The 16472-nt window shown below is 36.5% G+C and overlaps 1 protein-coding gene across 2 annotated transcripts in view; it reads right to left on the bottom strand.

Moving 5' to 3' along the window:
- Positions 1 to 1105: 1105 nt before the first annotated feature.
- Positions 1106 to 16472, bottom strand: part of LOC150079409 (acidic mammalian chitinase-like) — an 81659-nt gene continuing 66292 nt past the window's right edge. For both annotated transcript variants that reach the window (XM_090382409.1, XM_090382410.1), the window contains exons 9-10: positions 13564 to 13683; positions 1106 to 2733 (exon numbers count right to left, since the gene is read on the bottom strand). In XM_090382409.1, the coding sequence (XP_090238535.1) occupies positions 2602 to 2733; positions 13564 to 13683 (252 nt within the window). In that variant the 3' untranslated portion in view covers positions 1106 to 2601. The remainder of the gene's footprint in view (positions 2734 to 13563; positions 13684 to 16472) is intronic.

Here is a 16472-nt window from a genome sequence, read left to right as displayed (position 1 = left end):
TATGGTAGTTGGACAATTAACAGACTCCTCAAAAAGTACTAATCAATTGTCAGACAAAACTAGTATTCTTATAAAAGATAGTTATTTTCAGGGAATTTAATTATATTTCTCTGGTAATGTCCAGTTCATCAGATTATGTCACATGGAATTGCTGATTAGAGAAGGGTCTTCAAATATTTCTATTGACATTACAAGGCAAGTTAAATATATAGTATCGGTATAAATACACCATAGTTAACCCATAAACGTTAACTAGAGGGCATCGTTTTAATTGTATCTCGTATTGTGGTTGCCTTCGCAACGAAATAGCTGCTATTGAATTACTTCAAATAAATAACGCTTCTCTAGTAGAGAAGATTACTGTTATTTATTTTCAGCAGTAGTCTTCTCTACTAGAGAAGCATTATTTATTTGAAGTAATTCAATAGCAGTTATCTCTTTTTTTTTTTTTTTTTTTTTTTTGGTAGTTGTTGGCGCATTGGCTTCTGTGGCCATAATGCACCTCCCAAGGTTTTTTTTTTTTTTTTTTTTGCAGTACTCGAGGCGGGATTCGAACCCGCAACCATTGGGTTGCCAGACAGGCACTTTACCCACCTGGCTAGCCCTGTCAGCAGCAGCAGCTATCTCATTGCGAAGGCAACCACAATATGAGATACAATTAAAACAATGCCCTCTACGCTACATACGTAGCTCACGTTTATGGGTTAACTATGGTGCATTCACACCGATACTATATAGTTAATTACCAAAACCCATAAGGATTATGCCTAGTGGATTTTGACAAGTTAAAGAAAAGCAAGAAAGATGCTATAAAAAAATGTAGTCAGCTTTATTCAGTAATGAAACAATTTATTTGTAACCAGCATAAACTTATCAGCTGTATTATGGAGTAATTCAATTAACAGGAAGTACACACAACTGATCTAAAAATTAAAACATTTCTGCAACTCAATTATTTTTAAATCTGACATTCTTGTTTTTCCTATTCAAAAAAAAGTTTATGAATCACTTGGAACATTATCATTCAAACTTAACACAGTGCTTTTTCTTTTTTTAATTCACTTGGCCACAATACATTTAAAAAAAAAAAAAGTTTTTTATCCATTGTTGATTATATCGGAACCACAACCATAACGTATAAAAAAGTAACACTCAAAATATATCAGTTTGTTTAATGCCACAAGCAGCACTTGACAGATAAGCTGAAACATTATTAATGACCAAAACTATACAGAAACAAGTGGGTTGTTTTAAGGTTAAGACATGTTTGTGTAAGACATATAATAAAGTGGATGGAACGATTAAATGCCACTTCGGAAAACAAATGACAACAGAAACAAAATTACAACTGCACAACATCGCTTCAAAATCAGCCCTCTTTTACAGCCATGAGACCCAAGTCTCACAGCTGTAGAAGAGGCTGATTTTGAAGACGGAGATTTTCACTGTGAGACTTTCTTATTAAAAATTTAATGAAATTTTTAATAAGAAAGATGCACACAAACTAGAAGCAGCACAAATGAGATTTTTAAGACCATTATTAGGCTTTACAAGACTAGACTACCAAAGAAATTTAGATATCTGCATAGTAAATGACATAAAAATGGTATCAGAAAAAAATGGACCAGCCACATAAAAAGAATGAACCCAGACAGGATCCCAAAATTAGCCTTTAACTACAAACCTACAGGCAAGAGAGATGTGGGTCGACCAAGACAACAATGGTGAGATCAAGACCACCTCCAAGAGCTACAACGGAACAGGTCTTAAAAGACCTAAGCTAAATACATAAACAAATACTTTTATAAACTTTTGTTTTTTTATAACACACAAGTGATTGTTGATATGTATAGCGTAGCATGTGTAACACCATTCATCTGTGAAATTAGAAACAGCCAATGTTAATTCATAATCACATACAAATAGAATATCCTTTCTCAATAAAGTTATGTGGATGTAAATTAAGTTACGATGACAACTCCCTACCTCAGGCATATTATAGGAGGCCCTCAATATGACCTGCAGAGACTAATCCTGCAAGGGAAGATTAAAGGCAAAAGAGCAAAAGGAAGACAAAGAAAAATGTGGCTTGATAACATCAACGAATGGATGTGGGGGGGGGGGTCTTACAAGAACTTTTTCACAAAGCAAGAGACAGAGTTGGCTGTAAACTGAACACTGAAACTGAAGAAGATGACAACCAACATAATTCAGTTGCAAGACCATGCTAAGAAAAAATAAATCCAATAACTTTCCATAATTATTTTTTAAATTCTGGATTTTAATAAAATCAAAGTTATGGTTTTCATTACTAAAAGTTGCCTGGTGTATGATGAACGATAAAAAAAAAGTATAACAACAAAAATGGAGTAAGAGTATAATGACTGTTATAAAAATAAAAGAAAATAATTTTAAACTGATAAATGTAGGTAATACATATACTGATGACTAGATCCATACATAATGCTTGTGCATATCTTGGAATCAAAACTAATATACAATATCCTTAAGTTAGAATATATTACAACTTGTGTTATAAATAATGCTCTTCAGAACAGAAATAAATAAAGACATTTACAAATATTATTTTTATGGAAAACATTAAGAAAGAATGCTACTAATTATTTTATGTAGTGGAAAAGTAGTCTGTCCATCGCAGGTTGCGTTCCAATCATCACTATTTAAATCGAATGTCATAGCTCCACCAAAACCTTGAGATTTAATCCATGATGACTGCAGAATAAAAATAATAATATATATAATATCAGCAAGTTGTAAGAATGCATCACATTAGCTAATAATACAATTATGCAAAAATTCTTGCAACTTTTTTTTTTTTTTTTTTTTTAATCATTCAATTTCTTATATGAGTAGAGAAATAATTAACAGAAGGAAATTATACTGTACACTAAGAGCAAATTTTAAAGTTAGTTTGCTCCAGCAATGGATGTGCAATTGAACCAAGTTCACCACACCCTCTTATATTAAAATAACTTAGAATTATGTCATTGTGAATTTTAACAGGCCGCCAATATGATCTTCAATTTCAACCTATCATTAATTATATTTTAACTGAAGAGCATAGTTAGAAAGAATCCATATTAGTGAATACGGAATGTACTATCTGCTACTCATATATTATTTTCTTATAGTTTAGTTATGGATTTAATTTCTTGTAGTGTGTGCTGGAAGCAAGGTAGTCAGGTAATTTTTTTTTATAACAAGGATGCAGTTAACTACAGATATATATATATATATTTTTTTTATGAAAACCCCAAACACGAGAGGTATCAGAACCTATAGTACTTAGTACAGTGCATGGGTTGGAGGTTAAGAAGATGAAAGACGATATTATTGACATTAGACTTGAACTTCTGTAGACTAATTTTCAGGAAATACGTATGAAGGAAGGTTGTTCCAGAAAACGGCTCTCGAATCAATAAACGAGGAAGATGAAAAGTTGGTTCTGTGAGTTTGAAGTTGGTGGTGGCTGGTGGTGGCAAGTGGTTGGACTGTTTTGAAAGAAAGAGCGGAAATTATAGAAGCCAATTCAGAAGAAGAGTGCCCATGGAAGTATCTGTAGAAAAGGCAGCAGCAACTCTTATTATTCAGTACAGGCAACCCCCGTATAACACGGTACTTCTACAACGCGGTTTCGCTCTAACACGATTGATAAATTGTGGCAATCTTCACACAACAAGGTACCTTGGGTCACGAACGCCTCTAGTCACGAAAAAAAAAAAAAAAAAAAAAAACAGCATCAGTTGTACTCGGGTTTGCGTGCCGTGAACATTGTTTGTCGTTGCGTTGTTCTTGATACAGTTTTTTTTTGCTTTTTGCATTAAATTAAGTGTCTGCTGGTTATGGATAACGCTCCTGCCAGTCCTCCAAGTAAGAAAGAAGACCTTGATGTTGAATATGACTTCATAAAAGTCAGATTTCTGCCTCCTAACACTACTCCTCTCATCCAGCCCATGGACCAGCAAGTTAATTTCCAACTTCAAGTTACATACAAAGGCTCTTTTTTCCAGGTGACTAACAACACGGATTTGACCCTGCGTGATTTTTGGAAGGATAAACCAAAAAACTCCACTGCATAAACCTCATTGACAAGGCATGGAACAATGTTTCTAACCGCATGTTTCAATCTGCCTAGAGGAGACTTTGGCCAGGTTGTGTGTCTGATAGAGACCTCAAGGAGACAGATGTAACCTCTAGTAAACGAGATTGTGACCATTGGCAAGAGTTTGGGCTTGGAGGTCAATGAGGAGGATGTGGCGGAGCTGGTGGAGGACCACAGACAAGAACTCAACACAGAACTTGAGTTGCAATGTGAACAGATGAAAGTTATGCAGGAGGAGCACTCAGGAGAGGAGGAGGAAGAGGTGGTACATGTTTCAAGTGCTGAGATCAAAGAAATTTGTAGCAAGTGGACATTTTAAATGACAATTTTCCGAAAATGTCCCATTTTCGGAAAATTATCCAATAAAGAAAAAGACAAATGTCTCTTGATCTTTATCTTGTGAAAACACCAGCCACAGAGTCAGCAATCGAACCACTTCCCAGGATACAAACAAGAGAAAAAACACCAGAAATGCCCGACGTTATTATGGAATGGGACTCTCCTTCAAAGGAGTAGTCTTCCTCCTCCTCCTCTACCATCTATCTGTGCCAGCAACTATCAACCACAAAGGTAGAGTTATACTGTATATTTTATATTTCTGCCACACATAAATCCATAAAAAAAGTCAAAAAACAATATGTTTCTGGGGCGGGCGAACGGATTAATTGGATTTGCATTAATTTCAATGGGAAAAATTGTTTCGGTTCACGAACGGAGTCAAAGAACGAATTAAGTTCGTGACCCAAGGTACCACTGTACTTATATAACACTGTTTGATAATTGCGGGAAATCTCGCATAACATGGCATTTTTGAGCATTTGTGCTGGGAAAAACCCTACTATTTTAAAAAAAACCTACTAATAGTATAAACCCTACTATTATGTTAATATAATTTTCAACATTTCCATTCCTTTTTGAGAATCCCTGCTGTTGACTCGCTATTGCCTTTGTGATATTTTTTTAAAGCACATTTCTGGAAGTCACTACCATAAAATAATAAAAACAATTTGCAGTTTCCGGTTATTGATCTTTTCTGTTAGTGTAATCAATTATAAACGTCTAGTAAACTTGATCTTCTTGCATTTGCTATGTACCGATAGCTGGAATTCTGTGGGTTTTCACATTATTATGGTGAAATGTGTTTCCCCTTCTATGAAATATTCAAATCATATAAAAAACATAAATAAATTTTTAAAAACTCATTACTCCGTATCTCACTTGTCTGTATCATGTTTGTTGCAACATGTTCTTTGTTATTAATTGCTTATCATTTTTACTGTTTTAAATTTTACAAAAAAAAAAAAAGTCAGGGAACAGAAATATCAATTAGTTAGTATGTACATATTACAGTATGTATTAATCAAGCTATGTACTTAAGCGTAAATTTATTTTTATTTTGCTAACTGGAATATTCTTCAGATTTTCACACATCATTTAACTTTGTTAATTGGTAAGGTAATAAAGTTAAATTTGTGCTTTATATCTTTAAAGTGGGGGTCCACTGTATTTTGTTGGGAGATCCTTGGGTTAGGTTCTGTGCTATTGAACTTGTGCTTGTTTGAGACCATAAAAAATTGTGACTTCGAAGCGTGCAGATCGTGACTTAAGAGAGCAGAAGGTGAAATCTAGATGCTGCAGAAGTTTGTGCTCAAAAAGCAATGAAGAGGAAGAAAATTAAATGAACATACATTATCTGACATATAAGTATCACAGTTTGTAAGGTAAGACATTTGTCCAGTTATTACTATTTAACTTACTACTATTATAAAACTTAATAATGTAAAAGCAATAAGAGCTTAATAGCAAAACTACTAATATAAAAATAAAGTTAAAATATTAAGTTATTACTACTGTAAAAATTAAGTTTCCGATAGTTATAAAAAAATTGGTGTATTTTTGTTAGCTTTTGGAACGTAAACCCCCCCCCCCCTTTTTGTACTGGTTCTTAGTCCCGTATAAAAGGTTTCACATTACACAAGATTTTGTAGGAACCAAACTACCGTGTTATACAAGGGTTACCTGTATAGTGACAAAATAAAGAATAGAATTATAAAGTGCACTGGTATGTAACGTTTTTGGTGTGGCCATTACAAGTTTTTATAGATAATAAAAAATTTTCTCTAATCACAATGAACTCATTCTACTCAATATCACTCTATATGATTGATAAATGACAAACCTGCTATACTGCCAAAGATGGTGAAAACATGATTCTTGTAGCCAGAACAGACAAGTTAATAGAGAAATTATCGAAAAGATGTAGATCTAATACTGTGGAAACAATTATTAGCCCTCTGATGAATGTATACAGAGTGTCCCAGGAGGAAAGGTCAATATTCCAGGAGGTGAAAAGGATAGGTCATTTTAAGCAAAAAAGTTCATATAAACATGTTCCCTATCCCAAATGGTTTCTAAGATAGAGGCATTTGAATATTTATTTTTCAAGTGTCAAATTTGGAACAGTTTATAATAAATCTTCAAAAATGCCACCATCAACTTCATGCACTTTTCTACCCTCATGAGAACATGACATGTTGCTTGTCTAAGTATATCTTCATGTTCCTTTATACGGGCAACAGTGTCCATTATGCGAGCTAGCAGATCATCTCTTGTATCCACCTTTCTTCTGTACACTTCACTCTTCATCCAACCCTATAAACAAAAATCTAATGGGGTTAGGTCTGGAGATCTTGGTGGCCGGTTAATGGCATCACCACGACCAATTCACCAATTAGGGAAAATTCGGTCCAGATGTTGCTTCACACATCTGGAAGAATGGTTAGTTAGTTAGTTATTTGGTTTTTAGGAGTATTAGCAACTAAGGCCATATTGCTCCGGGATATGTGGTGGTCATTCCCTGACCTTTCCGTATCCTTCGTATTTAGTGGTGACGGGCTCAAACCCTGGTCTAATCAAGAAGCGTGTGCTACACACTGTTGCTCCTTCCCACCTGGCTATGGAGGCACCTTCTGGAAGAATGGAAAGGGGCCCCGTCATGCTGAAAGTACATAGCATGCTGTGTGGCCAAAGGAACGTCCTCTAGTTGTTCACCTAATGTATTTTGCAAAAATTGAAGGTAGTTGTTGGCGCATCAGCTTCTGTGGCCATAAAGCACCTCCCAAGGTTTTTGCAGTACTTTGATCCAAGCCCGAGGCGGGATTCGAACCCGCGACCTTTGGGTTGCCAGACAGGCACTTTACCCACCTGGCTAACCCGGTCGGCCCAAAAATTGAAGGTAATTGTGTCCTGTCATTTACCGATCATACTGCACCACACACATTGATTGAGAAACGAACTTGGAAATTTGTTTCCGCTGTACCATGTGGATTCTCGTGCGACCATCGATGAGTGTTGCGTGTGTTGTTGATTCCATTCCAGGTAAACGTGGCTTATCAGTAAATAGTATTGATGGAAGCACTTCATGATTGACATTTAACAATGACAAAATTCAGGACATGTGGCATTATCCCCTACTCAACTGATGGTTGGCAACTGACAATCAAATGCAGCAGTCTGATGGGAGGGAAGGAAAATATAGTGCGCCAATTTCAAAACAAATGTACATTAAAGTAGCTCTATCTCGGAAACCATTCGGGATAGGGCACGTGTTTATATGAATTTTTTTGCCTAAAATGACCTATCCTTTCACCTAGAATATTGACCTTTCCTCCTGGGACACCCTGTATACATTTTCTGAAGATTGTTTCAATTGTGTCAACAAATCACATCTGTATATGTACAAATTTTCTTGAAACTATGAGGGATGTGTCATCTATTAACCTAATGATTAAACTAATTATGAAACAACTTTGATCATTGTATAAGTAATGATCAAATTAAGTCAATCTGAAGTAGCACAGCCTGGAAATTACAAATTTTGATAACAATAGATGTTACACGTTTATTTATCGTACTTGCCTACATCAGCAAACTGACAGGATACTGTGTATGCCCTCCCACATATCACAGGAATATCAGAAACAAGAGGAACCCCTAACAGTGAAGTATCCCACTTGCTACAGTTGTCCACTCTGCTATTACCATCCCATTTCCTTTCGAATAGCCAGCCACCGATCCACTTAAAAATCTTCCAATAATCACAATTTTCCAGTAGATGCTGAATCCTAAACTTTACAAAAATTTAGGCATAAAATATAAAAACTATTTCCTGCATCTACACTCAATGATCACTGAATTGTGATTACCTACCTAATACTGTTTAGCCCCAGTTCACATGGATAACAGCCGTTATTTGACTAGGCACTGACTCCACTAGATGTCTGAAGTAGATGTCTGAAGATATTAGTAGGGATCTGGAAGGTTTTTCAGTGTCAGAATAGATATTACATGTTTATTAAGAGACTCTTTAGCGTGCCACCTGGGCCAGAGACCCATAAGCCCCGGGTTCCCAACCTGTGGGTTGCGACCCCCTTGGGGGTTGCAAAGGGTTTTCTGGGTGGGGGGGTTGCTGCGGTTATTTTTAGTTGCAATTATTTTTATAGGAAAATTTACCATCAAGGTTTTCAACGCTTATTTATTTCAATATGGTATAGGGCTACACTGCAATATTCTACTAGTGGTTGCAACACTGATTTTTGATAAATGAAAGGAAGTGATTTAAGTTCCATCGCAGCAGATATTTAAAAAATATTAAAAGCCTGCCACGTTCATACAAATTAAACATTTTATATTATTTTAATTATTTGCTATGGCGGGCCTTGAATATTTTTTCAAATTTCTGCTGCGGTGGACCTTGATTCACTCCCTAAAAATAAAATATACAAATGCAGTGTTATCGTTAGAATAAAAAATTCTATGTTACAAATAGTAAAACTGAAAAAAATATTCACTATGATGCAAAATTCAATATCAAAATTCATTTTAATCAGTGTCTCGATGTGTGAATAACAGAATGTCGAATACGGACCGTAGAATAAAGGCGAGTTGCTCTCTTAATGCAGTTGAAGATCACTCCATATGTTTTGCTGACGTTGCCATGTTTGCAATGATATAATCCAATAATGTCTGCGATGGGCCGTCTAATGCAAACTGGTGCGAATTTAGTTGGCCAATAGTCAACCACCTTTAGTTTGCGCCATGATAGAAACCAGCCACTCACTGTCGAGTGCAGGTTAGATACTGTTTGCACTTTCTAAAATCTAAAGAGCGTCAGCAGGTCGTCATCAGTCTGTGCTAAATCTGTACCCATGGAGAAAAAGCGAAAATATTCAGAAGACTATCTAAAATTTGGCTTTACCACGTTGATCAGAATGGCACAGAGAAGCCACAATGCATTTTGTGCAATGTTGTTCTCAGTGCTGAATCTATGAAACCTTCAAAACTAAAACGTCACTTTGAAACAAAGCATTCAGAACATACTAAAAAGGATTTGGAGTTATTTCGACGCCATGAAACTGGTCTCAGACGTCAGAGACTTGATTCTACCGTAAGTTTTCAGTAACAGAGCACAGCAGCAGTGCAAGCCTCATATGAAGTCGCATTGGAAATTGCCAAACAAAAAAAAAAAAAAACCTTATACGATTGGAGAAACAGTCATCAAACCATGCATGTTGAAGATGGTGAAGTTAATTCTTGGGGAAACCAGCGAGATAAAGATGGGACAAATATCTCTGTCCAATAACATTATTCATGGGTGCATTTCAGATATGTCTGTAGACGTGAAAGAGCAGGTTTTGAATGAAATCAAAGTTTCTCCATTGTTTTCTTTTCAAGTTGATGAATCAATGGACATAAGTTCATGTTCTCAGTTGCTTGTCTTCGTGAAATATATTTATTCAGATGACATCAAAGAAGAGTTCCTGTTTTGTAGTGCACTTGAAACTACTACAAAAGGTGAAGATAAATACCTTTTTTGAAACTGGAGGACTACAGTAGAAAAACATTTTGTTTTTCTATTGTACAGATGGTTTGTACAGATGGAGTGCCAGCTATGCTAGGGTCAAAGTCGGGCTTTCCAACAAAAGTTAAAGAACTTGCTCCCCAAGCAAAGGGCATTCACTGCATGATATGCTTTTGCCAGTAAGACTTCCAGCTCCTCTGCAATAGGCACTTGATTCTCTGATCAAAATTGTGAATTACGTCAAATTTAGAGCCCTCAACACCCTTCTGTTTAAAGAACTCTGTAAAGACATGAATTCTGGTCACGAGGTTCTTCTTTTCTACACTGCTGTATGCTGGTTGTCGAAAGGAAATGTTGTCAATCATGTCTTTGAGTTGAAAGATGAAATTAAGTTGTTCCTGGAAGTGCAAGGGAAACATGACCTTGTGGCTTACTTTAATGATGAAGCTTGAAAGAAAAGAGTTGCTTACTTAACAGACATTTTAGACCAGCTAAATAAGCTGAACCTGAAACTTCTGGGAAAGGAAACACACATTATCTAATTTCAAGACAATTTTCAGACATTTGCATCCAAGCTGCAAAACTGGCGTCGGAAAGTAAATCTTGGAAACATTGCCATGTTTGAAAAACTCTGCAGTGTGGTAGAGGAATCTGAAAGGGAACTGGATGAGAATCTGAAGGAGGAGGAGAATCTGAAGGAGGAGGAGATTACTAGGCACTTAGAATCCCTTGAAAAGGAATTTCAGCAGTACTTCCCTGAGCTTACAGAAGAAGCTGCACTAGTACAAAACCCATTCTCTGCTTCCTTGAATGTAGCCCAATGAAGTACAGGATGAATTCTTGGATCTGTGCAATGATTCCTTGGCACATAATTTGTTTTATGAAAAATTGCTGACTCGGTTCTGGTGTGCCATTTGGATATGACTAGACTCGGTTCTAGTCATATCCAAATGTCACCATGCTTGCCTTTAGAGTTTTACTTCCATCTGCCTCTACATATCTCTGCGAGAGTGGATTTTCAACACTGAGCCATGAATTTTGAAGCCGGTTGCCCAGATGCAAGTACAACCATCGCATTAAATACTAGGTTAGAATTATATTCTGAAAAAATCTATTTTAATGTGTTTTCTTTAGCCTATTAAAAATGCCTTTTTATGCAAATGTGGCAGGGGTTGTAGGTTACTTGGCTATTATAAAAGGGAGTTGCGACTCAAAAAAGGTTGGGAAACACTGCCATAAGCACTTGTTGGAATAGATGGCAGTTGCATGTCCACATGCCTCACTTACTGTTCCTAAACATCCCACGGATGTTCAATTGGATTGAGGTCAGGCTAATCAAGATGGGCGATCTCTCTTCACTATGTTTCTGAAACTACTCATGCACAGTGCAAACCTGATGACATGGTGCATTACTGTCTGAAGATCTCATTTCTCTCTGGGAAAAAAAATGAAACATGGCAGGGTGCATGGTCTCCTAAGAGCTGCCAATAGACCTCGCCAGTGAAATATTGGTCCATATGCATGGGGGGGGGGCTAGTTCTTGCTAGCAAAACATGCCCCATATTAAGCAACCACTGCCACCTGTCTGGATAGTGGGCATCATGCACGATGGATCCATGGACTTGTGTTGCTTGTGCTACATACGAAGGTATCTGTCAGTGTGTTGCACCAAGTATTTGGACTCATCCAACCAGCATCTTGTTGACACCCAGCACATTCACCACTGATGGTGATCAGTAACATACTCTTATAATGTAATAGCATCGAGATTATATGCAACTAATCTTATGCTTCTTTCTTTAGCTGTATTAAGATCTGAAAACTCTCGTCATCAATTCTGACATCATTTGCAATACTTTACTACTGAAACAATAAGCTTGTGGCAACAACCCTGCTGAATGTAAAGATTTTGGAATAGCCAGTACTATGTAATTGAATAGAACAAAACATAAGAATAAATAAATAAAGCAAAGAAGTGTAGAATACAGTTCATTACATTTCATGACAACATATTTAATTTGCCTTTTGCAGTGCATGATGTACATTAATTAATTACCATTAATTTGGAGGAAGAAAATCTGGGAATGCTGTTCAGACAGTGCTGGAATGCAGTTTCAGTGCATTCTGGGGATCTGTTAAAAGTACTGTTTTTCAATTCTAAAACCTGGCAGGTTATGAATAAATTAAAACATTAACTGTGTATATTGTGAAAAATAAAACAATGTAATTTACAACATACAGGGGAACAAAATTACTCTTACAATAAACTACGCATATGTGCATATTCTTTCACAGCAATTTTCATGCACATTACAGTGTTATAGTGCAATCAGCAAGTTTAAAGGGCTATGGGAAAAGCAGTTTTGTTGTGCAAGTGAGTGGCACCTGGCGTGCAGTGTGAAATAGTCTCAAAATTTTTTTCTGGCAATGATCAAATTTTGAATTGGAAAGCCGAATGGAGCAATCCTAGTGTATATCATGTATGTCAGTCCTCCCTGGGAAAGCTCAGGCAACCCTGGGAATGACCTAGCCAGAGTAATGATTCTGGACTCCCTGTACCCTGGATGGAAACTAGGAATCTAGGCAAAGACCAGAGGAACAGAACCCTATTTTACATGACATTAATGCATTTTACAGTTTCTGGCTTTTACAGGGAACTGTATCTCAACACGAGAACTAACAGCAGAGTTGTGGGCAACCACATGCTGCTTGACTTTCAACACCAATGTCCACTATGTATATATTTAAATCTTTTACTATTATGTTCTATGTATGTAAAATATAGAATCATCAAGAGAAAATGCAACAGTTTTGAATGCTTTTTTGATATGTTTCACTGGCAAGTTTTTTTGTGTCATTAAACACTTTAAGACATGGGAGTTTATTATTCAAGCAAATGAATATTTAATGTGATCCCAGTGCATCCAAGATCATTTGCAGATGTCAACTGAAATTTCCCATAATGCCAGCCAGCCAGTGTTTCTTTACAGTCTATTTTTACCAAACTAAAGATGCCCTCCACAGCAGCTGTGATTTCACCTTTCAATCTTCAGTGCTATGTGGATCATTTCTGTGGATACTGTCCTACAGACATACATTCCCACAGCAAATAATAAGAGATTCAGTTCTGGAAAATACAGGGGCCAAGACCATCTAATCCAATATAAACCAGAATATTAATTAGCAATGACCCTATCATTAAAACTTTCCTTCAGGAAATGAAAGATTGCATTTTCTCTAAGTGGTCTTGCCCTCCACCTTGCTATAAAAACATTTCTGGATTTTTTCTGTAACCAAATCTTGCTTTAAAATCAGGCTGCACTGTAACAAGATTTCCAATTTGATAAAACTTTTCACACAAAAAACATGCTAATGAATAGTGTACTCCATCTTGTTTACAGGATTTTCTTGTTGGTGTGAATCAGTAACTGGTAAAAAGATGACCATGTTTTACATATTCAATGGCATTAAACATAACAAAAATGCATTCAAAACTTGTGTATTTTCTTGACGATTCTGTAGAAAAAACTCATTAAAAGAACTGCAACACACTTGGTTGTTTGACAAAGTTTCAGCCTACCTTTGCACTTAAGCTCTGAATATCATCATAAGCGACCCACACTTTATTGTTATATGCATAAGGAACCTGACTTTCCTCATCAAAAATACTAACTGCTCCATTCTTTAAGAAACTGCAGACCTAAATATAATGGAGGAAAAAATTGATCATTATAGTATCTATAGTTGACATTAACTGCAGCCTATATAAAATTTTAAACTGATCGAACAGCATGACCAAAAAATTACAATAAAGTTAGTAACTGACCATCTAGAGGCCATATTAATCACCAAGTAGTGTTCCCAACCTTTTCACCATAAAGGATACCTCTTATTATAATCCACCACATACAGACACCTTTTATCATTTTTTCTTTATGAAATCCACATTTTTAAAAGATGCATTTACCTAACTCAAACTGTTTTTATTAACTAATAAGTCATTTTCCAATATCAAAGAAACTACAAAGAAGAGTGCATGAGAGAGCAGCATTCCTTCAGAATGACTTGAATAGGCTTCAAGAATGGTCAGAAAAGTGGCAGCTATGTTTTAATGCAGTAAAATGCAAGGTTGAGGAATAGACTTACACTTGAGGAATAGCAACCCCAAAATAACTTATACACTTGGTGGGGTTGAATTAAAAACAATTGAAGAAAGGGATCTGGGAGTTACGATGCAGGCAGATATAAAACTGAGCAGTGTAAACAAGTGGTCAAGAAAACTGACTGTGTCCTATCGAGGATTTATCAAATGTTACCTGTAGAGATAGGGAGGTCATAATCCCACAGTATAAGATGATTGTAAGACTGGATTTGGAATACTGTGTCCAAGTATATAGATAGACCTCATCTGAAAAAAGATATTTACCTTCTCGAAAGGGTCCAAAAACAGGCAACTTGCATGGTGAGAGCAGGAAAAAGGTGACCATACAAGAAAAAAAACTTTGATTACATGGGCTACAGAACAACCAAGCCTCTTAGAAAGGACCTGGTTGAGGTTTATAAGGCTCTAAGACGGGTTTGTAAAAATGAATGAAGGCAGAATTTTCATTATTATAAAGAATTCCAGAAGTAGGGGAGATAAATTAAAGTCACAGGTTAAGAGGTTTAGAATAGATTAAGAAAGTTTTCTTTTATTATTACTATTGGTAGTAGTAGTAATGTATGATGCAAGAAAGCGGGAAAAAAAAAAAAAAAAAAAAAACACCCTCTCACAACACCTATCTCTGTGCTCCAATAATTTGCCTAGCTTTTCCTTGAATTTATTTAAACTGCCCACTTCCACAACAGATGGAAGTTTTTTCCCAATGATCAACTACCTGCTGGCTTCAGACAAACCTCCACACATCCATCCTGCAACTATCTTTCCTCAATTTGAATTTATGTCCCCTGTGTGTGGTCTGAGCAAGAGGAAGAATGCCATCAGCGTTGAACTTGCTCAATTCATTCAAAGCCATAAACCTGCCAATCAGATCACATCACCTCCCAGGTGCCTAGTTTCCAGATGCTGCAGTTTGCAGAACTGAAACCTGTCTTGGTAAGACCACCCTTTTTTTCCCGTCACAAATTATCTCATTGTCTTTTGCACCCATTCTACATTCTTACTAAAACAAGGCCTCCAAGACATTACTCAAGCTACAGCCTAACCATTGCCTTATATACAATGGGATAATCGCTGCTAGAAAAGTTCCTGTATATCATAAAAAAATTCCATGAGTTGTTCTGCCAGCCTGTCTGCACTGATCAGAGAACTTCATATCTGACTGCACAATTACCCCCAAGTCTTTTTCATCTTCCACTATGCTGATTGTAGAAACAACTGGTATGTTAATCTGAGATGACTGCTACCCATATGCAGTACTTTGTATTTGTCGATGTTAAACTTCAACTGCCATTTCTCAGCCCATCTGCCTAATTTTTTTAGATCTTGTTGCAGTAACTTACCCTAGTTATGTCATTAACCACACTGCCTTTGCATTTGTATCATCTGCAAACTTGGACATTAAGCCTGATATACCTTCATTCAGGCCCAGCACTAAATGCTGGGAAAATCCACTAAAAAAATTAGTCTGTGAAGAGCAATGTCCATTAATAACAACTCTGTCTTCTCCCACTCAACCATCCCTTGATCCAGAGCAGTAACTTGTCCTTATTGCCATACTGCTTCAATTTATATGTCAGTCATTTATGTGCAAGAGTATCAAAAGTTTTCCAAGTATAAGATACTGAAATTATTTTTTGCATCCAGTTCCTGTTACTAATCATGGTATCCATTCAGACTGGTCAGATAAGATCCTCCCTTAAAAAAATGCATGCTGTGATTGCAGTATAACTGCATTTCTGTCTAGATGGTCCCACATTACTTCTTTAACCAGAGACTCCATAATTTTCCCTGGAACAGAAGTTAAGCTAACAGGTCTGTAATTATCCATGTCGCCTTCTGATCACACTTTGTGAATTGGAGATACATTTGCACATCTCCAGTCCATATGGACCTCTCCTGAATCCAAGGATGCTCTCATAATTAAGGGTTTGCTTACCTCTTTTACTGCCTCCCTTAATATAAAAGGATAAATCCCATCACCCCAGTTGTCCCCCCATTTTTTTAAGTTAAGCCTCAACAATTTCTCTTCCACTTTCCTCTTGGTTATCACAACATCAATTAGCTCTCTCTGTTAGATTCTGATGAATTTCTGGAATTCCCCTCAATAACTCTTCATGCATGAATGTAGATGCAAAATACCTATTTGGTTTGTCAGCAACCCAAGCAGTTGTTGTTTGTTATTTGGTTTTTAGGAGCATTAGCAACTAAGGCCATATTGCTCCGGGGATATGCGGTGGTTATTCCCTGACCTTTCCACATCCTCCGTATTTGGTGGTTACGGGCTTGAACCCCGGTCTAATCAAGAAGTGTGTGCTACGCACTGCTGC

The sequence above is a fragment of the Mastigoproctus giganteus genome, chromosome 10, assembly GCF_048544385.1.
Source record: "Mastigoproctus giganteus isolate SK-2022 chromosome 10, ASM4854438v1, whole genome shotgun sequence".
Taxonomy (NCBI): Eukaryota; Metazoa; Arthropoda; class Arachnida; order Uropygi; family Thelyphonidae; genus Mastigoproctus; species Mastigoproctus giganteus.
This window is presented reverse-complemented; position numbering and strand designations above follow the sequence as displayed.